Source organism: Monodon monoceros, unplaced genomic scaffold (assembly GCF_005190385.1).
Source record: "Monodon monoceros isolate NGI ecotype Baffin Bay Population unplaced genomic scaffold, NGI_Narwhal_1 Super_Scaffold_16, whole genome shotgun sequence".
Lineage (NCBI taxonomy): Eukaryota > Metazoa > Chordata > Mammalia > Artiodactyla > Monodontidae > Monodon > Monodon monoceros.
In genome coordinates, this window is record NW_021703772.1 from 42,080,862 (window position 1) to 42,103,580 (window position 22,719).

Consider the following 22,719-nt stretch of genomic DNA (forward strand, 5'->3'; position numbering starts at 1 on the left):
TTCCTCTAAACTATTGTTACTAATGATGTAAGACATAGAAATCTATTGCCGTAGTTTTTTGTAGTGTTTTCTTGCTAAAAGGGATTCCATGATCAAATAATATTGGAAAAATTTGAATTCAGTAAAGTTACACAGGTGTTTAGTTTTATTTGATGTGTTGTAGTCTGATTTTACTGCAGGGCTCCTCAGAGCCTTTAATATGCAAATGTGCATCGTGAAGCTACAAGTGCTGAGCAGTTTTTACTTGAAGCATTTCCCAAATTTATTTTATGACAGAAGCCTTGTCCCTCCTTTTTTTTCCTCTCTTGGGGGGCGAGGCAGGGGAGAAACACTTGCTTAGAAGGAGCAGCAAAATGGTTGAGAACATCAGTTCTTGAGTGACCTGCTCTGCCACAGACAAGTAATTTGAGGGAGAAAAAACCCAAACAAAAAACAATTCAACGTCACAGATAATAGAGGGAGAAATGATACTAATTACGCAGATTGGAAGAACTCCTGTTACTAATTCTTTTCACAAAGCCAGGGTGTAGTCCACTTCTAATCTAGTTCAATAAAAGCCACAGGTAGCCAAAGATAGACATAAAAAGCAGTTTCATCCCAAACTGATTCAAGCTCCTGCTTCTGACTGCAGAAAAGAAAAAAATGTTTCATAATGATTTGAAGAACAGTATTAAACTAAACTCCAAGATAAGGCTATGATTAAATTAAATAGCAATTGAAAACTGTTTCGAGTTTGTAAATAAAAAGACACCAAATTATACTGAGGTGTCTACTGCTTTGCATACCTAGCTCTTTTTAAATAATAGGGTTTTTTCCCCCAAAACTATTGGCAAACTAGTGGCAAACATTAACTGCTGCATATTGCTTTTGTTAAATATCTTAATCTAGGAGTAGCTTTTGTGAGATGCTTATTTTAAAATTTTTAAGTGAAAAATATCACTCTTTAACCTGCTGAAACTTGGATATTTGTATAATGAGGAAATGCCTACGGATTTCACTTTCCCACTGGCAGTGTTTATCGACAAAGGCTATGCGTTACAATCACCAGGGAAACTTTAAAAATACATACCAATGCCTCTGCCTCACCTGCAGAGATTCCAGGTCTTGGAGTGGGGACTCTAAAGCAGTTATTTTTAATTCCCCAGGTGATTACAATGTACATTCATGACTGGGGCCCACTGCCCTAAGAGGAAATAAACTATTTCACCAGTGCTGAAATCTAAACATAAACTATCAAAAATAATTAAAGACACAGGAATCGATGAGGCAAGGAGAAAACTTTCTTCTATAAAATTATTACTTTAAATTACTGCTCGTTATTTATGCATCATTAACTAATAGTAGCAAAGGGTGGAGAAATAGCAAATTTAATTACTCTCAGTTAAAAATATCAACCAGAAATGAAGATGACTTCTCTGAAACGTTGTCAATAGCATTTGATCTACAAAATTAACCACAATGTTCAATATATTTATTACTTACTGATAATATAATATGCATTTTATGTTAATAAATTATTTAAAACTAAGGGAATAATGATTTGGGACATTATACCTATCTATCTGAGGTAGGCTACAAATTAAGGGACAAAATTTTAAGGTATTGGGTTAGATATGAAAATGATACAGTACTTCATTATCAGTATCAATATATTATATATTTTGATATCATACACATATGACTTGTATATCTTTAATTACTTTATATATATATACATATATATAACTACACACACATATTTATGTATTCATTCATTCATTGATTTATACAGGCATTCTCCCCAAGGCCATTACCATTAAATCACACATTATATCTCCCTTAATCTTCAAAAGAACCTTAGGAGATAGGTATTATTATTACCCACATTTTACAAATGAGGAAACCATCTGCAGTCACAAAGTTAGTAAATCAGACATAATAGAAGCTTAATACATATTTGGTAAACATATGCATATGGAAATTCAATCCTTAATGGTAGATAGAGAGTCAGACGTGTACAACAGTTCATCTGCACACTGAGTATAAGCCTTTTAGAACCTGTTTTAGAAACCTCTGTGCCAAAAGTCCTATGAAAACTGAGCAAGAACCCAGATATCCTTTCACTTCTCATATAGATGCAAGAAGCCTTAGTTTTCAAAAATGAATACTAAAATATAGATTCCACAGTCAAACCCCAGGCTTTCTGAATTAGAATCCATGCTAGTGAGGCCTAGAATTTGTCTATCTTTTAAAAAGCTTCTTAAGTAATTCATATGAATTTCAAGTATGAATTCCAAGTATAGAAACTACTGGATCTCATTCCTCATGTTTGAGATTTAATGAGTGTGGGTCTTACTGGTGCTCCATAAAAAGGGCAGACAAAGAGGCTGCATGGACAGAGCAGGTGTGTTCCCAGTTACTGTTTCCTTTCTCAGAGGCTAAGAGGCAGCCATACAACAGAATATGGTGACTTAGGCCTCAGGCTCTGATACCAGACAGAACTGTTGAATTTTAGCTGTGCCACTGCTAGTTTGTTAAGTGGGGCAAGTTGCTTGATGCTTTAAAAGCCATATGCCTTTTCTGTAGAATAAGAATAACGACATTCCTTGTCTCATGGTAGGTGCTGGGGTGTTGTGGGAATTAAATAAAAACAATATATTCCTTACTGTATGACACAAGGTCTGATACCTAAAAAGCATACTACATCTCTTACCATTATTGAAGCATCAGAAAGTATTAGAGAGCAGAAAGGAGTAAGAGCTCTGACTGTCAGTGTGTCTTATTTTCCCAGGTTCGTTTACTTATCTTAAATTATTATTGTTCTAGGATAACCTCCCCCTCTCCCATTAAAGCTCTGAGTAATCTCATACTTCTTAATGATGTCCTTTCCACGTGGGAGAAAAAACTTTAAAAAAATTTTTCTGTGCTATTTCTATCTAAAAATATGACAATTTGACCCCCTCAGAGCTAATTCTAGAGTGTGTATACTGCAAATAAACTGATTTAGCTCAGGAATACTGAAAGCAAATATGGTGTAGTATTTTAAAATAAAAATTTTTACAGATGCATGATATGATTGGATTGTACCACTAGTAATCATATAATGCACCATGCAAGGTACAATTCATAGACCTAGTTTTAAATTCGATTCTAATAAGTAAACGGATTTGATCCTGTTGGGGGGAAAGTTGAAGCACTAATCCAATCACTAATCCGATCTTCATTGCCATAAAAATTAAGGCCCGTCTACTTCCTTGGTACTAATGATGAGGCTAAATAGTGTATATATTTTTATTTACGTATTCAATAATACGATGCTCTGTTCAGTGAATGATGTTATTCTGCCACTTGGTGGAGCTTGCCAGTTTCAGAATTTGTTTCTTGGTGGCACTGTAACACTAAGTACAAAGTAAGCTGAACAAAATCACAGCGTTCCTATTGGAAAGGCTTTGCTTCAAACTGTTTAATAATTTAAAGAACGTCTGTGGAAGCAACTGCTTTTGTTAACTAGTCACAACCCGTAATTAACTCCTTTGGAGTTTTAAGTTACTTTGGGCAAAATGTCTTAGGAAGAGTACATATTATTAGAAAGCATGCCAAAAACTTACTTAGCAGAGAATTCAATAACAGTTTTACTCAGCTAAGAGGTTCCGTAAAATTCTACCGCTATAGCCAAGCACTGATACCCTAGCAGGTCCTGTTTCATTATCATAATTCCTGCATAAACACTTTTAAGGACTTTGCCTTCAGTTTCAAGCATGACTTATTTTCATAAGCCTGATTAGTTACCACACCAGCCTTGCTATGGAAAATGACATGTCCTCACTTTGAACTGGGGAGTTGTTAAATCTTGATCTACATTGGGCGTGTATTTATGTTGCCCTGTCTGCTGAAAGAGTGCAGCGAAAAGACATCTCTGATTCCTTGTTTTTGCCATATCGGCTGTCAGCTCTATCTAATGGGCATTCCGTTTCCTTGAAGAATTTAGCTGCACTGTCTAGAAGCCGATTTTCTGATGCCTCCAACGTCTGGTCAAATTGATCTGTTTTAATGGAGTCTTCGTCGGTGAGGAGCGCGATGCCACCGACTAGAATGCTGGGATCTGCTGCTTAATTGCCAGGAGCTAGAGACACAGAGATTCAGAAATCTTTGGAGGTGGGCGGGGGAATGGGGGGGGAACCTCCGGGCGGAGGCGGAGATATAAGATAAAGAGATGGGTTTCACACAGGAAAAAAAAAAAAAAAAGATTTCTTTGAGGCACTGAGGTGCTGCACGATCACATCTCTCAAAGGAGAAGTTAAAAAGCAAGGAAGTGGGAGCAGTTTGGAGGTTAAAGTACTTAAAAAGATAGCTTGGGTATAGTTTGTGTTTCTGGTGGAGCCTGCAAAGGATAGATAGTCCCTGTTTTCAAAGGGTATTGGTGCCTCTGTTAAGTGATTGGGAATGGACGCTAATTGCCTGTGAGATGCTATCACGCAATGTTCTTCTAATTTCAAGGGACACAGGAGAGGGAGAAAGGCAAGATTTAAAAAGAAAAATAAGGAGGAGATGAGGGCTCTTGAAATAAAGGAAAGAAAGAAAAACAGAAAGAAGAAAGAGGAAGGAAGGGAGGGAGGAGGGAGGGAGGAAGGGAGAGAGGGAGGGAGGGAGGGAGGGGAAGGAAGGAGGGGAGGAAGGGAGAGAGAGGGGATAGAGAAAGGAGGGTACGGGAAGAGAAGGAAAAAAAAACCTGAATCACAGAACAATCACACAGCATAGAAGACACTGAATAATCACATAGAAAACTCATCCAAAACACTGTGCAACAACGACCCGGGTCACGAGAGAAAGATGCTCCTCTCCATCCGTGTCCCGGGAAGCTCTGGGTCCCGTTCGTTACTAGAGACTAAAATACCATAAGGCTAAAGAGTGTTGTCTAACTGCGTGAAGAATGCAGCAGACGGAAGGCGGGTCCTATTACGCCGTTTGCCAGGCGCTGGCTGCGGCCAAAGAAGAAAAGGCGCAGAACAAGAGACTTGCCGAGTGAGACCTTCTTGCCTCGCCCACGTCTCTGGCGATCCGGCAGAGACCCGCGTAAAGCTCCCAAGGCCACAACCTGCGCCGCCAAAGACAGCCGCTCTTCTCAGACGCCGCTTCTCGGCGGATGCGCCCGGCAACCCGCCGTGGCTGATGCAGAGCAGCCTTCCTGCCACTCTCTGACCACCTGTCCAGACCACATCTGACCTTCGAAACACATTTGCCCGCACCTCCCAGGCAGCCAGCCACACAAATAGGCTCCCGGCTGGAGACGAGTGTTTGGTGGGGAGAGGGCTTCAAACCTCCCACTCCTCGGGCTGATTCTGGGTTGTGAGGGGCCAGGGAGGGGAGGGGAGAGAGAGTAGAGAGCGGAGAGAGAGCCTGGCTGGCTGGTTGAGCCCGCTCGTTGAGCAGCCTGAGGTTCGCAGGCTCCTGTGGGAACTGCTGCTTCTTCCAGGCCAGCCAGAGCTGTACTCACACCACCGCCTCTCACCCTCTCCTGCTTCCTGCTGCTCCCTAGAGAAACGTCCGTGGGCTCTCCGCGGCGATATTCCCAGCTGCATGCCGTTAGAGCCAGGCGGCGCGCTCCCGCACGCTAGAGCGCCGGGCGCCAGCAGGACGCTCTCTTCTCTGTGCCCTCTTTCCCCTCTCCTCCCTGCCGCGACCGCTCCTCAGCCACCTCCACCCTCACCAGCTCCAGCTCAGAGAGACGCCACCCAGACGCGGCGGGCGCTCGCCGCTTGGGGTCACGCAGGGAAGAGGGGCGCGAGATCTGACCCAGCGCTCGGTAGGGGGCGTCCTGCGGCGGAGAGTGAAAGGGCAGGTGGTATTTAAAGGTGTGGGAGTCGCCCGCTCTGAAGCCCGCGATTCTCACTTGAGCCATCCCCGCCTAGCCCCACTCGGGCCAGCGCCTGGTGAGCGAGCCCATCTGTGGCGTCGGCCGTCGTCTCCTCCTAGCACCTCCTCGCCGACCCCTCCCTCCGGGACCTGCATCCCGCTCCGCCAATCAACGCCCGACTGCCTCTTCCCACGTGATCCCGGGCGGGCTAAGGACCTGCTGCTTCCCAAACGCCAGAGGGATGCGGGCGGCAGAGCGCGAGAGGCGGCTGCTAAGCTGCTGGGCGCTTTGACTCTCCCTCCACCCAGCCCCCTTGGGCTCCTCTCCTCTTCCCTGTGGACTCCGGTATCCTCCTGCTGCCCCGGCTTGCCAGAGCCCTCTGCTTATGGCAGCAGCTTACCTCGTCTCCGGTGCGGCTTTTCGGTGCACGACCCTCTCGCTCCCGGGGCTGAGCCGGGTCACTGGATGTTGCTGAAACTCTGGAGATCATGCGCGGGTTTGGCTGCTGCTTCCCCGTCAGGTGCCACTGCCGCCGCCGCCGCCTCTGCTGCCGCTGTCCGCGGGATGCTCAGTAGCCCGCTGCCTGACCCCCGCGATCTTGTGTTCTTCGGAAGCCGTTTGCTGCTGCAGAGTTGCGCGAACTAGTCATGGTGCTGTGGGAGTCCCCGCGGCAGTGCAGCAGCTGGACACTTTGCGAGGGCTTTTGCTGGCTGCTGCTGCTGCCTGTAATGCTACTTATCGTAGCCCGCCCGGTGAAGCTCGCAGCTTTCCCTACCTCCTTAAGTGACTGCCAAACGCCCACCGGCTGGAACTGCTCTGGTAAGTCCAGAACCCCAGCCCCCGACCCCTTAACCCCTCAGAGGAAACGCGCGTTTCCAGTACAGACCAACCTCCCCAAGTGCGTCTCCCCAGCCCCTCGACTCCAACCGCTCCAAACCCTTGAGACCACCGACCTCCACCCAGAGGAGCACAGAGAACTGTTCCAGGCCGCTAAGGAAGGGGGCGGGGGTCCTGGGGAGGACAGAAAGTGCAGGTGTAGGAACCTTTGCATCCTTGCAGTTAAACTGGAGCTGCGGAGATTTTAAGAAATGTTAAACGGGATGGTTTTGTGGATTCACTGAAAAGAGCACCAATCCTTGGGCAAACATTAAAACAGAACCTTTTCTGTCACTAAAGAAAAAAGTCTAGCAAAAAAGAGAAATAAGTTTATGAGAAAGAACGAGCGAGAAAGCAATAAATCAAATGTTGACTGCAGGGGAAACACTGATTACTGGCAAAAGTGCCATGAGGGTGCACTTGTCTGGCATTCAAGACCAGGTCACAGAAATTCTAAAGGAGCTTGTGTTTCAAGAGATTCAGTTACTCTCTCTCTGCCTCTCTCTCTCTGTCTCTGTGTGTCTCTCTGTGTGTCTCTCTCCACACACACACACACAAACATGCATACACATCCTCCTTCTCTAGCTGGCTGCAAAAGACGTTGTTTTTGCATCCCCGAATTGCCTCTCTCTTGCCTCCCTCCCCAGGCTCCTAGATGGTCGAAGGAAGTTGAGACAAGAACCAGTCGCCCGTCTACCAGGCCGGACTGTGCATGACCAAGGCCGGGCAGGCTCACGCGTAGGCGGGCGGAGGGCAAAACTGACCCCACTGGGCGCTGACTCCTCCATTTTTGGGCAGGCTTCCTTGGAGTGCGTCAGGCGCTCTTCTTGCTTGCTCGGGTCCCTTCCGAGTCTGAACGCGAGAGCTTGGCAAGCTTTGCTGTGCTGAAGCCTCCTAATTAAATAGGGCCCGAGGATGGGAGTTGCTGCGCTGTCCGAGTAGCTTCGCATTTCAGTATGACAACCCATAGTCTACCGGCGGGATTGTGGTGTGATTTCACTGGCATTTTAAACTGCATTAACATGCCTGGGTATTGTCCCCAAGGTCTGGTCTGTTCTAGTTTTAGCAAGTGTGTATGTAATTTTTCATCTTCTGTATATATAATTCCACGGAAGTTGAATCTAGCTCTGAATAAAGTGACTTTCGGGGATGTGTGTGAGCTGAAGTGTATGTAACTTTGGAGAAGAGGGAATGACCAACTGTAACTTATAGGATAAAAGAATATGTCGTCCTGGGTAGTCACTGATGTAAATTCCACAAGGAAAATTATTATACATTATTGTAGTTTGCACTTTTTAAAGACAAGTTGAGATTTGCAACCTTGTTAGATTTGGGTCAATATATTGCCCTTGTTCTGTTTTTGGCAATTTCTAAATTTGCCATTTTTATAAAACTCAGCATGTTTTCTTTAACTTATTCGTGGCTCATGCATGCATATATGTTATTTTGGATAGACTAAGTTCCACTTTGCAGGTACCTAATCACTTTATTAGGTGCTTTATCATAGGAATATTAAGTAAACTGCAAAATCAATTGTTTGGAATGTTGATAGCTTTGTAGCCCAACATGACTAGTTTGTTTCATCCCTAACTATGGTACTGTTTTAGGAACTAACTAACTTAAATATGAAATTGGGGTTGACAATCAAGAAATTCATTATGACCAGGTATCTTATAAGGATCTGCAGAAACTAAAGAAAATAAACTGGTTTTCCAGGCAGATTGTCAAGAACCTGGCACCCCTTTTTACCCCTGTTAACTTGGAGGTGATCAATCTTCATCTGAGCCAGACAGACCATCAGAGAAAACACTGTGCCTGTTTATCTTTATTATTGGGGCTTTGTTTCCTCTTTGTCTGGAAAAATTCCAAATAAGGGGTTGTTGCAGACCTTAAAGCAAAAGAATGATTAAAGATAAAGAAATGGTAAAAGGCATTCCGAGACCATCACCAGCTCTTTTCTAAACTGTGAAGTTTGGGGGTCATAAACTGTAGTCTACTTAATGAGAAAATAATAAGGAAGCTAAGAAGCAAGTGTTAAATATTCATCCACCACTGCCAGTATTAACCCAAGCTAAAATAAAAGAGCATTATCAAAAAAGCATATTAAAAGACAATTGACTAGAAAAGAATAGTGAAAAAAAGAAACTAACATTAATCACTTAACTAGAATTTTTTTAGGTTGTCAGTAAAGAATGACCTTGCAGTACAGCTGTGGTTGTTGGAATTAAAATTTAGGGCAGTTCTTTTAAAGCTTCAAGATATTTCTTTTTTTGTTCAAGTCTATAACATTTAATGACTGGCGTGTTCTCTTTAAATTTGAGGTTATGATGACAGAGAAAATGATCTCTTCCTCTGTGACACCAACACCTGTAAATTTGATGGGGAATGTTTAAGAATTGGAGACACTGTGACATGCGTCTGTCAGTTCAAGGTAAGAAGTCTGGTATTTGCATCTTCTAATTCATTAATGAGACGACAAAGCAGAGATCTTCTTTTACAGCCCATCACTTGGCAATTTATAGCTATGCAAGCTAAGAGGAAAGCTGGCACCAAACAAAAGTACTGGCAAGAGAGCCAACTGATGTCAAAAAGGCACAGCTTTTTGGAGGAATGTATGTGCCACAGTTATAAATGCCACTGGAGGTAGAAAGCTTCAGGTTGTTCTTTTGGTGTGTCAAAGAAAAATTATGTTTCTGTGCCCCTTCTAACATGCATGCTATAAGTCAACTACTGGGGTAATAGTCAAAATCATGGCTGGATTAGAAGTGTGGATTTATACTTTTGTTTTTTTTGATTGGAGCTATCTTCTTTCGGTCATATTTCTCTGTTTTAATGGTCTTGGGTTTTATTATCCTGGCAATCTGGTTAAATTTTTAAATGAACTCCTTATCAATGTGACTTTAAAACTACTATGCTAGTTTGGAAATCACAGCACTTATTAATATTTGTCAACTTTTCATGGATACCACATTCAGTTACAACTGAATCTCCCAGGAATCCAAAAGAGTGCAAATAGACAAAAGTTATTTCATAAACATGAGGAAGATGTTCTTTTGTCTCATGTTAAAAAAATAAATAAAAATTAAAAGAGAGCGATTGCAGTTGTGGTATTATCAAAACTAGGTTATTAGTATTTATTAAAGATAGAACTCAGTGTCATTATTATAGTCATCATCTAACAAATGCTTTCTACCATGTGAAGTATAAGCATTTTTTTCTCTCAATATGTTTTTATAATTCAAGTATTAGAGATGCTGTACTGATATCTTACGTTCACCTTTGAGTGTTGTTGAATTACTTTTCAAAATACACATCAAATCTAACAAATGGTTCAACTAGAAAATATTCCCATTAATGAAAGTATATACCGGGGATAAGGGAAAATTTTTCCAAGATTGTAAGCAAAACTTTAAAAAAAAAATTAAAAAGGCTATAAAACAAATAAAATATTAGAACTCAAATTCAGGTCTAAAATTTGTTATAGTACAATTGTCTCTCAGTATCCACGGGGATTGGTTTCAGGACCACCACAAATACCAAAATCCAAGGATGCTCAAGTCCCTTATATAAAATTATGTAGAATTTATATATAACCTATGCATATCCTCCTGTATACTTTGTCATCTCTAGATTACTTATAATACAATGTATATGCAATGTAAACATTGTAAATACAATGTAAATGCTATGTAAGTGGAAAATTGAAGTTTTGCTTTTTGGAATTCTCTGGAATTTTTTTTTCTCAAATATTTTCTATCTGAAGTTGGTTGAATCTGCGGATTTGGAACCCCCAGATTTGGAGGACCAACTGTATGTAATATTTAGAATTGCTGATGAAATTTAAATATTTTAGGTTAAGTTCAACCTCCCAGTGAGAAAAAGAAGGGAATTCACATTTAAATATGGTTTTGAATGGCTTATAGATAAGCTAGAAACTTCTTGGACATTTTTTTCTTCCTAAGAAAAGTAATAAACAGCTGATATTTGTAAAGTGCACCACCACCTGGTGGGTAAGTATTGCTGTGCCCAGGTTACAGTCGTTAGACCATACTATAGTGTTGGAAATATTAATGCATATTTAATATTCATGCAACACCAATTTCTAAGGTCTCTAGCCATACTGAACAACATAATTATGTTCTTTCAGTGAACTACTTGAGAGAGATGGAGCATAAGAACTCTGCAAGTCATACTTCATACAAACATTAACTAAGGGGAAAATATAGTTGGATAAGTCATTAGTTAAAGGCCCACAGGATTTTGTGGATTTTTCCCTTTTCAGTTTGTAATTCCCAGAAATTTTTCTTATTTTCGTAACCATGGGTAGACATAAGAAGTGAACTCATATACAGTATAAAATGAACCAAGAAGAATGTTCCTCAAATGGAAAGCCATAATTATAACAAGATTCACCAAGAAAAAAAAATGAGGAGTTCACAAAATTCTAAATGGATGCATGCTACTAAAAGAAAATTTATAATTTTCTTATTAAAGAAATTGTGTTCAGTTTTCAGGTTGCACAGAGGGTTTGGGTATAACTTTTATCAACAAAGATATTTATGTTTTTTACGCATTCGGTCAGCCAGTTACATTTGTCATTAATTTAAAAAATCGTTGAGTGGTATAGATTGCAGGGGGCGGGGGAAGTGAATGCAAGTTTGAATAAGAAACTAAAATGTAAATTTCCTTTTCCTAATGCCTGTTGCATTTTAAATTTACTGCTAGATTACTGCTGCTATTAGTTTGTGTGTTGCAAAGTTGTCAGGAGAAAATAAACATTTCCCTAGTGGAAAATTTAGACTCTGTACATACCAGGAATAGAGAGTGGCAGAATTAAGTTCAAGATCACAAGTTGTGAAAGAATAATAGGTATTTTAAGCTAAGAGTATCTTGACTCAGTACTTTCCAATACTTTCAAATGAATTTGAGAATTTTTTGTTTCCCAGTCTGATGAAAAGGCAGATGTCCTGAAAAATCTATTTTTCTATATACTGTTCTAAACTAGCTTAGGTCATCTACTCTGTTTCTCCTGCTTTCAGAAACAGGTCCAAATTCTTCTATTCAAAATGGGTGCCAAATGTGGTCTTTCTGGCTGAGAGATAAATTTCAAAGAGAAGTGGGTATATGAGTGTATAATCTATGTTTTGCAGTTTGGATTACAATTGGAGCACTAAGGTGAACAAATATTTATCTTCACTTCTCTTAGATGATTTATGATAAGCATATTCTACCCTTCAAACATGTTATCTCATTTGTTTCTCACAATTGAGTGAGATAATTATTTTCTCCTCCTTTTACAGATAAGGAAATTAAGACCCATAAATATAAATAACTTACCATTAAGTGGTGATCCTAAAGCCAGAACCTAGGTCCTTTGACACCAATCTAATTTTTTCTAGGACATTATACATGCAAATAAAAACATTATAACAACAACAAAAGTACCAGTTTATTGTAGACAACTCGATATCAAAAGTAGTACAACTAATTCTTGGATGATGATATAAGTTCCAGAAATGGCCTGCAACCTCATGCATCCTACCTTCCTCTCTATATACCAAATGATATCCTGGTCATTCTGGTAAATCAGCTGTGGTTTGAAAATTTAGAGACAGTGGATGGATGAATGGATGGATGGATGGATGGACAGATGGATGAATGGATGGGTGGATGAATAAAAGAAGGAAGGGGGACGAAAAGAAGACACATATGCAGCTATTAATAGCACTGGTCATATCAATTAGTATGTAATGATCAATGATCACTTTATAATTTAAAAATATGATGAAGCCTTATGTTTTTTAGGTATCATTTAATTCAAATGTGAAATGTTTTCATTTAATAAGCCACACTTTAGATCTGCAATTGTTCCAGTAACTAGGACTGTATAACAAATTGCCCAGAGCTTAGTGGCTCAAAACAATGAACATTTATTTTGCTCATGAATCTGCAGTTGGACAGGGCTTAATGGAAGCAGCTCATCTCTGCTCCCCTTGGCGTTAGCTGGGCCGGGGAGGGAACTCAAAGACTTGTTTCTGTACTCTTCTCAGGACTCTCACTCATATACTGGACTGTCAGCTGGGGACCTTGGTCCTTCTCCATGTGGATCTCTCCATTTGGACTAGTTGGGGCTTCCTCATAGCACAGTGGCTGGGTTTCAATGGCAAGCATCCAGAGAGTGAGAAAGAGCCAGGTAGAGGCTGTATCCTTTAACGACCTAGCCTCAGAAGTCACACAGAGTCACTTTCACCATAGTCACAGGCCTGCCCACTCACTAAAAATCATAAAAAAATTTCCATATGAAAAATTGTAGTCACAGAGAAGTAAAAGTTACCTATGGAATGATCAAAGGATTGGGACATATGTGGGTTTTTTATCGCTTTCTTTTTTGGAAGAGAAACATGCCATATCCTAAGCCATTATTCCTAAGCCTTTGACAACCGGGAATATAACAGAATTAACTTAACATCTGTGGAGCGCCTTCTATATGCCAGACTCTATGGAAGGTGCTGACAATATATAAAATGTAAGTTATACATAGCTTCTAGTTGCTGAAATCTCAGTTAAAAGAAATTCTTATTAACCAAACAAGCAATACATCGTATGAAAAATTTCTCACATAAATTTTCTGTTCATTTGTAGCAAAACAAATTCCATATATTCACTGAATCCACGGGTGTGACATGTTGCTGCTTTCTTAAGCAATGTGGACATTTTGGAACAAAATCATTCACTGAAAAAACACATATTTGGAAAATAAACTTAAGATATTTAAAACATCTGAAGGAAGCAGAATCACTTTTCCCCTGAGAGGAAGTTTGGACAACACATACATTTATGAGCTTAACCATCTGGCCCTGAGTCTTGTTTTTTCTTTACCAGCCAACTATGTGGCCTTTAGCAAGTCACCTAACATCTGAATCTGTCCCTTCCTCTGAAACTGAGCAGTATTCATAATTACCACTGAAAATTATTTCCAATAATTTGGCATATTTTAATGTAGTAGTTAGCTTATTTTTTTGTACTTAGGGTTAGCCTGTGTTCCTTTAGTTTTCTAATTTTAGACATGCATGCTTCAGTGTCGATGTTAGATGGTAACTCTGCTAGTTAAAATATATATCATGAAAGGCACATAATTTACATTTGTTTTTATAAATGAGTATTCCAAAGCATTTTGAAGCATGACTCTTAATCCTCCCAAATGCCCCAGTTAACCATTTCGAATGGGGGAACTAAGCTATAAACTTGTTAAATATTTCATTTTTGAGTGATATACACAAGGTCCTACACTAAGGCAGTGAGAGAAATGGGAGAACCTGGGACCAGACTTCCACTCCTGAGCCTTAATGATTTAGAGCGTGCTTCCTCCATGTGTTATTCATTTTAATGAGTGCAAGTCATGGTAGTAAGGGCCAAAAACATCGTGCTGATTATCTACAGTTAAGCTCTTTTCAACTCCATACAAATCTTCCTTTTGGCTTGTGCATAGAACTTGGCAGCTCTGTTTTTAGCACTGTTCACATTTGGCTTACTACATCCTTCAGAAGTGGCATATGAGCGCTTTATCAGTTTATTCGATATTTTAAGATGCATATCAGCATTGTGTACTAGCACTTGACAGAGATAATAAATACTTCCCACCCCTCACTCCTCATCTTCTGACTACATCTGAATAATCTACAGAAGTAGATGAGAAGGATAAATAGTGAAATTCTAGGTATTAGAAGAAAACATGGGCCCAAGTAATCTACACACAAAGTGTTGTAACCAGGGCTGGAGATGGAGATTAAAAGGTAACCTGGGACAAGAAGCTAGGAACCAAGCATGAGAAGCTAACTAGCCCAGCCGTTCACACTAATTATGACTCTATATGCCTACTGAAAAGGTCAGCAAGTCTACTGACTATAATATGTTACCAGCTGGTCACTTCTTTCTTGTCCCTCTTCCATGTCCTCAGATACCATTGTAGTGGTAGTGGGTCCTCATAAATCCTCCCTACATTCTCCTGTCCCTGATACTGAACACAGCCCATTTATCAAGCACCTGTCCATCCACCTGCCTCCCTGGCCATGGTTCTGACATGAGCACCACCTCTATTTATTTGGTGTTTCTTCAGTATTGCTTATTGGAAAACTCAACTCTTTACTGACATTTTCTTATTGCCTTTTATTTTTCAGTAGTGATAAAGATGTTCAGTTTTATGGTAGGTCAGTTTTTAGGTATATATATATATTTGGAAAGCTTGTGAAAGACAGCCCTTACACAGGTATCACCTGGTCAGAAGTGAATTGCCTACTGAATTAAAGATCCTCATGAGTGAAAAGTTCCTATCAAAATAGTGTTTTTAAAATATAATAATGTAGATAGACTGAGTCCGGTAGCCGTATAGTGTAACTGTGGAAAGGAATTATTATACAGAACCTTCCAGAATGTCTAGATTATAAGTTGTAGAAATAAAGATTTTAAAAATATGGCATATTTAAAATATTTCAATCATTTTAATCATATTTAAATAATTTCTAAATAGATATGATTTAGTATCTAAATTATCTTGTTAGCAATTATGGTGATTATGAGTGTCATACAATTTGAATTTACTATTAGGAGAATAGTACATAACTATTAGTTAAAAATTATATTTAAGTTTTTCAATAATAGCTGTAGAGTCAGATTCAAAAAACTGTCATTTCAGAGAACACTGTCTTATACCATTTAAAAAATGGTTAGGATGGTTAAGCTATTACAAAAAGGCAACGAACAAGAGCTAAATGGTTGATTGGTAAGGAAGTACAGATATTGTAAGAAAATAGAGTAAGAAAATGAATCTCAGGTTTTTATCATCAGATTATAACCATATTGAGAATTTGCTTTTTTGCATAAATCCTTGAGTTGAATTTAACTTTTGATAGAGTTTTAGGTTTATTATCATATATATTAAAACCCTAGCCATCTCACTAAATTATTGGTTTATTTTATATGTGTTATGAATTAGCACATCAAAAATCCAAATATTTTAATAAGAAGTAGGAAACAGAAAAGTGTTTTCACATACATGTATATGTATGATTTGTTTTACTTAGTTTCTGGCATGGGTGAGTATTTATAAATAATCGTCTTGATCATTACATCTGTTATAATTAAACAATGTAGCACATCAGCAGATGATCACATCAGTGGCGTAATTAGCAGGTATAGGACACAGCCAAGTATCTCTAATGCCTTAGAGTGTGATCACATTATCATGAGTACACCCTGTAGGTTGCCTAATTTCCATTGTAAAATGTGTACATTTTTGTAATGAGGTTGTTTAAAAATGAACTTTTTGTTTTATGAAATATAGGTTAAGTCATACTTTTGAATAGTCAATCAAGTTTACATATGGTTCAGTAGTTGTTGATTTTTTTTTCTGTATTCCATGGTCTGTTGTTTCTTTCTACACTGTATCTACATCAATATCCAATGGTCTAAAAATATATGAAAAATTAATTAATAATTCAAATGTCTTATCCAAATATTTAGAAATTTGTAAAGATTCAAATTCAACAGAGGAAAAACATACTAAGGAGTAACTGAATTCTTTGGCATTTCAGCTATATACTTCTGCTCCAAACACAGATAGACACTATTTTTGAATAGCTTGAATACTATAACATGTTCTGATTTTTTTCCACCAAACCATATGGGCCACATATTAGAAAAAAAATTAAATAATATTGATGCATTTGTTGTTATATCTTTTTATTATTGCTTGTCCTATCACTTTGTTGGAATTGCCCGATCAGTTTAGAAGCTCTTTTTCCCCCTATCTGAATCAGATGACTTGACATTGCTTTTGTGTATCTTTGAATGGTGTCCTTACAAGGTCAAAGACTTGCTGGATACAAGGGGGATCACTGAAAATGAAGACAAGTGCTTTCTTTTGTAAATGATGATTTCTGTTCAAGATGTCAGAGGCATGCAGACTCCAGTACTAACCATAGGCTTACATCTGTGTGCTCCCCAGTGCAACAGTGACTATGTGCCTGTGTGTGGCTCCAATGGGGAGAGCTACCAGAATGAGTGTTACCTGCGGCAGGCTGCGTGCAAACAGCAGAGTGAGATACTGGTGGTGTCTGAAGGATCATGTGCCACAGGTATGTATGTGATCCTGAAGACTCCCGAAAACCTTCGGAATGGATTCTGAATCCAAAAACCATGTCTTGCTTTTCACGTTATGGCCTGTTTATCATTATCCAAATAAATAATCCAGACTATATATTATTAGCTAGACAAGCCTCTCATTCTTTCGTACAAAGTATGCATTATTCTTATTCTATGTCTTTTTACATTTCAAGTCACTTCTGGAAGAAAGATAAATGTACCATAAGGACGTTGGTAGATTTTAATATGTATGTTATTTAATGAAGTACAGACAGCTGAATAACATAATTAGAAATCTAGATTGACTGCTCAGCTTCCAAACGTAGGAAACTTATCTATGCATGAATAAAGTTTGTTTGTTTGTTTGTTTGATTGTTTGTTTGTAACAATAGGATCGTCTGGTGGAAGGCAGTTTGCAGATTTGGGTTTGGAAGTTAAGATGTGTCTAACCTTAGCAGCCCTACAAAATACTCCTCTTAACAGTGAGCTGATTATATTGAAGAATGTATTGGTGATAGACATGACCTCTATTGACATCTGTCCTTTCTGACACAGTCAGCCTGGGCTCCCACAAAGCTTTTTAGTTATATTGTACCAAGAATGCTCTAAAGAAAGTAAGGAAGAAGAGTGACTTCATAGGCTCTTTGGTTTTTCAGGTTTTCCTTTTGTGTACAATGGTTATTAGAGCTGAATAGCATTACAGGAAGGAAAAAAAAAAGAGGAATACAGCCCAACTTGATAAAGCCATGCTGTAAAATGAAGCTGAGTTTTCAGGTTAGGCTTGAAACACTAAAATCACATATATTAAAGAAACTTTAGTGTCCCTTGAGAGTTGTTCTTAATGGCAAATAAACATCTTCCTGGAAAGTCATAATTTCTGAGGAATTGGATGGTATAAGCATATTCAAGAAAAATAATAATGATATAAGGACTTTCTTCAAAAATGGAAATATAGAATAGTGTCAAGAAAGATCTATTTTATTGAAAGTCTCTCTCAGATAACAGGTATTTCTATTCTAGGGAATTATGTTTAAAATTATGTGTATGATGGCTGGGGCAGGGTGGTAAATGAGCAAGGGAAAGTCTCATATTCTTTAAAACAGGGGTCCCCAGCCCCTGGGCCACAGACCAGGGCGAGCCAGCGAAGCTTCATCTGCCGCTCCCCGTTGCTCCCCATCGCTCGCATTACCGCCTGAACATCCCCCCCACCCCCATCCGTGGAAAAATTGTCTTCCACAAAACCAGTTCCTGGTGCCGAAAAGGTTGGAGACTGCTGCTTTAAAAGATTATCTTAGGCCTATTGATTGTTAGCAGTTGACAATGTTCCAGGTTGTACTGGTGACTACCGAAGTTTCTAAGAATTAGCAGAAGAGAAAGGTATCATTCCTCATGAGCAATGATGCAGGCTTTTTCGTTTTGGTTTTGGTTTTTAAGTAGTCTTTTCTCCTGTTTGGTTCTTTGCCTCACAATGTGGATGTCCTTCCTGCAAAGGTGATTGGGAGGCAAGTTGGACTGGTGCATCACTTGCTTATTTGCTAGAGCTAACAGATCATTGCCATTCAATCTATGAGTGAGAAGTAATGCACGGAAGTAAAAGCAACATGTGAGAGTTCTTAGACCAGGAGTGATGTAGGCAAATACTAGAGAGTACTGAGGAATGGATTTGCTTATTCAAGATCACATAGGATATCTGTGTGTCTCTGACAATAGCCAATGAGGATCAGTGGGCAGTAGTCACAATAAGCAGTCATGAAGTTATAGGTTGGCTAACAACGGTAGCAAAATCTCTCTTTCTTACTTTCCAACCTCCAAGTTCTTGTCAGCACATGCAGTCACATTCTTCTTATTCATTCAGTCTTTCCATTCTAGTCCCTAATGTGTTGGTTGTACTATGAAAATAAACACTTGACTAAGTAGAAAATTTAATCACAACTGAGTAATCCATCCCTAGCTTATTCACAGACTTAGATTTCTGCAGGATTTAATTAGTAAGTTGGTCTTGCTGAATGCATCTTCTATTGACTTGTAAATCTAAAAGTTTTGATCTGAATAATGATGGCGGGACCAAAGTAATTTTGATTAACCAGGTCTGACTGTAAATAAATTGGAGTTCTGACTTTTGTTCTAAAAGAGATTCTCATTCTTTTCTTCATAGATTTTCCTTTTTTTTTTTCTGCGGTACGCGGGCCTCTCACTGTTGTGGCCTCTCCCGTTGAGGAGCACAGTCTCCGGCCACGCAGGCTCAGCGGCCATGGCTCACGGGCCCAGCCATTCCGCGGCATGTGGGATCTTCCCGGATCGGGTCACGAACCCGTGTCCCCTGCACTGGCAGGCGGACTCTCAACCACTGAGCCACCAGGGAAGCCCTCCTTTTTTTTTTTTTTTTAATGCTATTTGACACTGAATGGAGGTGACAAGTTGTGACCTCTAGGAATAAAAGGCAGTAGAAGATAAAACTTTATATTTATTACATTTCATTGAACTTACAAATCATTTTTTGTCTGGAAAATGGTTTCCTATTGGGCAGTCTGCTCAATAGCCTCACTGTCAATTTCACTTTTTTGCCTTATAAGAAATGTATTGACTAGGAGCCCAGATTCAGGTGCAACAGCATGACTTCTTTTCTTAGGTATTTCTGTCTCACTAATAAGGCTTTAGTAGGCTACTTGTCTCTGGTTTGCAAAGATGATTCATTTTATAGTGAAGAAACCATTAAAGCTTCCCATCACTATTTTATTTTATTTATTTATTATTTTTTTTGTGGTACGCGGGCCTCTCACTGTTGTAGCCTCTCCCATTGCGGAGCACAGGCTCCGGATGCGCAGGCTCAGCGGCCATGGCTCAGGGGCCCAGCCGCTCCACGGCATGTGGGATCTTCCCGGACCGGGGTATGAACCCGTGTCCCCTGCATCGGCAGGCGGACTCTCAACCACTGCGCCACCAGGGAAGCACCCCATCACTATTTTATAATGATGCCATGGACTTAAGTGACCATTTTTTTTCAGCCTATTCCTCCTTTCTTCACTAGCTACTTAATTTGGGTCAAATCAAACACAAATTGTCTTAAGGATCATGGTCCTTGAATTTTTAGAAACATACATGGGGAATACAAGCCAAAATACTACTGCCATTTTTCTTGATTTTCTCCAGCCATATGTACTTAGCAGAAAACGTATAGATGAATAGGCAAGATGTTCACTCAAAATTTTAACTATTATGTTCTAGACATAGTGATAAGCATTTAAAATGTGCTGTTGTGCAGTTATCCTCAAAATAGTCCAATGAGATAGACATTACTATACCCATTGACTAGAGGACCAATAAGCTTAAGAAGGTTGAATAATGTTCCTTATGTTATCCAATGAGTATGTTTGGAGCTTGGAATACATAAGCTTTTATGCATTTTCTCTTATGTGTGTGGAAGTATAGAGAGCTAAACAAGACATGGTTCTTGATTTAAAGACATTTACACTTAGTGGGAAAGGAATAAGAAACTATACACATTCAACTAAAACACAGGTAGAATGTATTAATGCTGTAATAGTACAACCTGTTATTAGCCTCTGATGATCTGATAAGTAATACTGAATTAAGCTTTCAAATTAATTCAAATAAAGTCAGTTAAAATTCTAGCTGTAAAAAGATACAAAAAGGAGGCTTGACAAATATTGACCATTCAAGCACTGTCCTGTCCAAAGTGATTGTGCTGTGACTTAGGACTCAGTTCAGTTGACAGGACTATTTTCCTATTATAGAGATGAATGTTATCAGCCTTTCTTTATCTGTTACCTTAAAACAATCAAATCATATGATTAGAATCCTTATTTGAGTCTACATTTACTATGAAGGGTTTTTATTATAAATTGTTTTACCAATTAGCTTGCCTTTAAGGAAAGGATAGCCTGGCCCAGTGACTTGCTTCTTAGTCATGTAAGCAGTTAATGACTTGATGTTCTGATTTAATAAAGGGTTAAACCTTGTGAATTAAGTTAGTCTGGGTCTCCACCAAGGCTGACAATTCAAACTACTGCTCCTTCATGACAGTGCTAATGTCTAACATAATGACAAAGAAAACTACTGGGGAGGCATCCATTCTTCCCTGTGTCAGCCTTCTGTAGATTTTCATACACCATGCCTTTCTATGAGTGCCTCTCAACAAAGTGTCATGGAGGCAAACAAGTAGAAGTAGTAGTTTATTTTAATTGGTCTACAACAGCAAACACTAATTCGTAGAAATGACATTTGACATAGGTCTTGAACGCTGGTTGAGATTTCAATGTAAACTGAGGACATATCAGACAAAGAATACTAGTATTAGTCTTATTTCCCAGTATTAACATTAAAAATACATAGCCAAATGTATTTAGAATGGAAGGAAGTGGGGAGACAAAAGGAAGGTGATGTCTCCACTTAACAGGTGGAAGCAAATGGAAACTCCATGGTCTTGACTCTAAACTAGGAAATTGAGTGTTTCTGGGAAATGAGTTCTCAGAAATTGACAACTTTCAGGAGTTGTAATTGTGTGGGAGGGAGGGGAGAGACGTGGACAAAGAGAAAGGCAGAGGGAGGTTATTGTCTTTTCTGCCAGCATCACCTAGGGTATAGCCACTTTTAATCACAAAGGCAAAAGTTAAGCTCACTCTTCCACCGATTTCAAAACTGAAAGATGCTTTTGGGTGCAGATAGACTCATCCACAATTGTGGAATTTGGAAAACATATTATCTCTATATAAAAAGATATTCATTTTAAACTGTTTTTCCCTTTGTAATGCAATGTACAAGAATATAAGCCTTAATTATGTGTTTATTTGCCACAAGTCTTAGACTGTTTAATTTCTAAGTCTCACTGATTGCTATAAGTATCTCACTTTTAATTTTTTGTGTTAAAGGCACCAAATTCATCTTGATTAAAATAAAAATGAGAAGTTTTAACATAGTCAAGTTTAGGAATTATTCCAAAACTAGATAATACTTTGTTCATGAAGTTTAAGAACGAAAATAATAAGGAATTTATTTTATAAGTTATAGTATAGAAATTAGATTGATGTGAATATGTTTTTCAAATTAAATATTAGTAATTTTTAAAATTATAGTACCATATTAATGGAGAAAATAAACATGAATTTTTTTTTAATAAAGTCATACACATTTTTTGAAGATGTTTTTCGAGCAAAAATAAATGATTTCCTTTTTTCCCCCCAGATGCAGGATCAGGATCTGGAGATGGAGGTAGGAGTTGCCTTTTTATATATTTGAAGACTTACATGTGGATATTATTCATGGATATTTACTTATGTGTTTGCCATTACAAATATCTGAGATGAATTCACATTTTGCATTCTAGGAAAGGGAAGACAAAAAAAGTCATTCTCCATGCTAAGTAAATGTATATACCATGTAAATTATTTGATATATTTATGAATATATCACATTCATTTATGTGTTTGTGTTTGAGTTAACTTTGAGATAAATCTGCATGTCAAACTTCCTAACAGAAGCCTCCAAGCATATTTGGCAGGACAGAAAACTCATGAGAAAATAATTTAAATATTGGGTTTTTAAAATATATAATTACAAGGTGCTGATATTAACACATACATAACTATCATGTATATAAGAACATAATTATCAAATTAATAGTTTGAAACTGAAGGAGCTTTAGTTCATAAAAGTAAAAAAGATAAACTTTAAACCAGTGAAAATAAGATAGTGTCTTTACTTCTTTGATTAAATTAATCTATAGTTATTTTTACTAAAACAAGACATATGTTTTAATGATTTAGTTGTGCATTTAAAGAAGTATGTAAGATAAGAGACAGACAGAAACTTTCAAAATTTGATCTGACATGCTTACTGTCAAATAAGATTTT

At 38.7% G+C, this 22,719-nt stretch overlaps 1 protein-coding gene across 1 annotated transcript in view; it reads left to right on the plus strand.

Annotated features, from left to right (window-relative positions):
• The first annotated feature begins 5,293 nt into the window (after positions 1-5,293).
• The window catches only part of TMEFF2 (transmembrane protein with EGF like and two follistatin like domains 2), a 248,195-nt gene continuing 230,769 nt past the window's right edge, over positions 5,294-22,719 (plus strand). The window contains exons 1-4 of the mRNA XM_029225463.1: positions 5,294-6,652; positions 9,031-9,140; positions 16,713-16,842; positions 22,052-22,078. Coding sequence (XP_029081296.1) covers positions 6,481-6,652; positions 9,031-9,140; positions 16,713-16,842; positions 22,052-22,078 — 439 coding nt within the window. The 5' untranslated portion in view covers positions 5,294-6,480. The remainder of the gene's footprint in view (positions 6,653-9,030; positions 9,141-16,712; positions 16,843-22,051; positions 22,079-22,719) is intronic.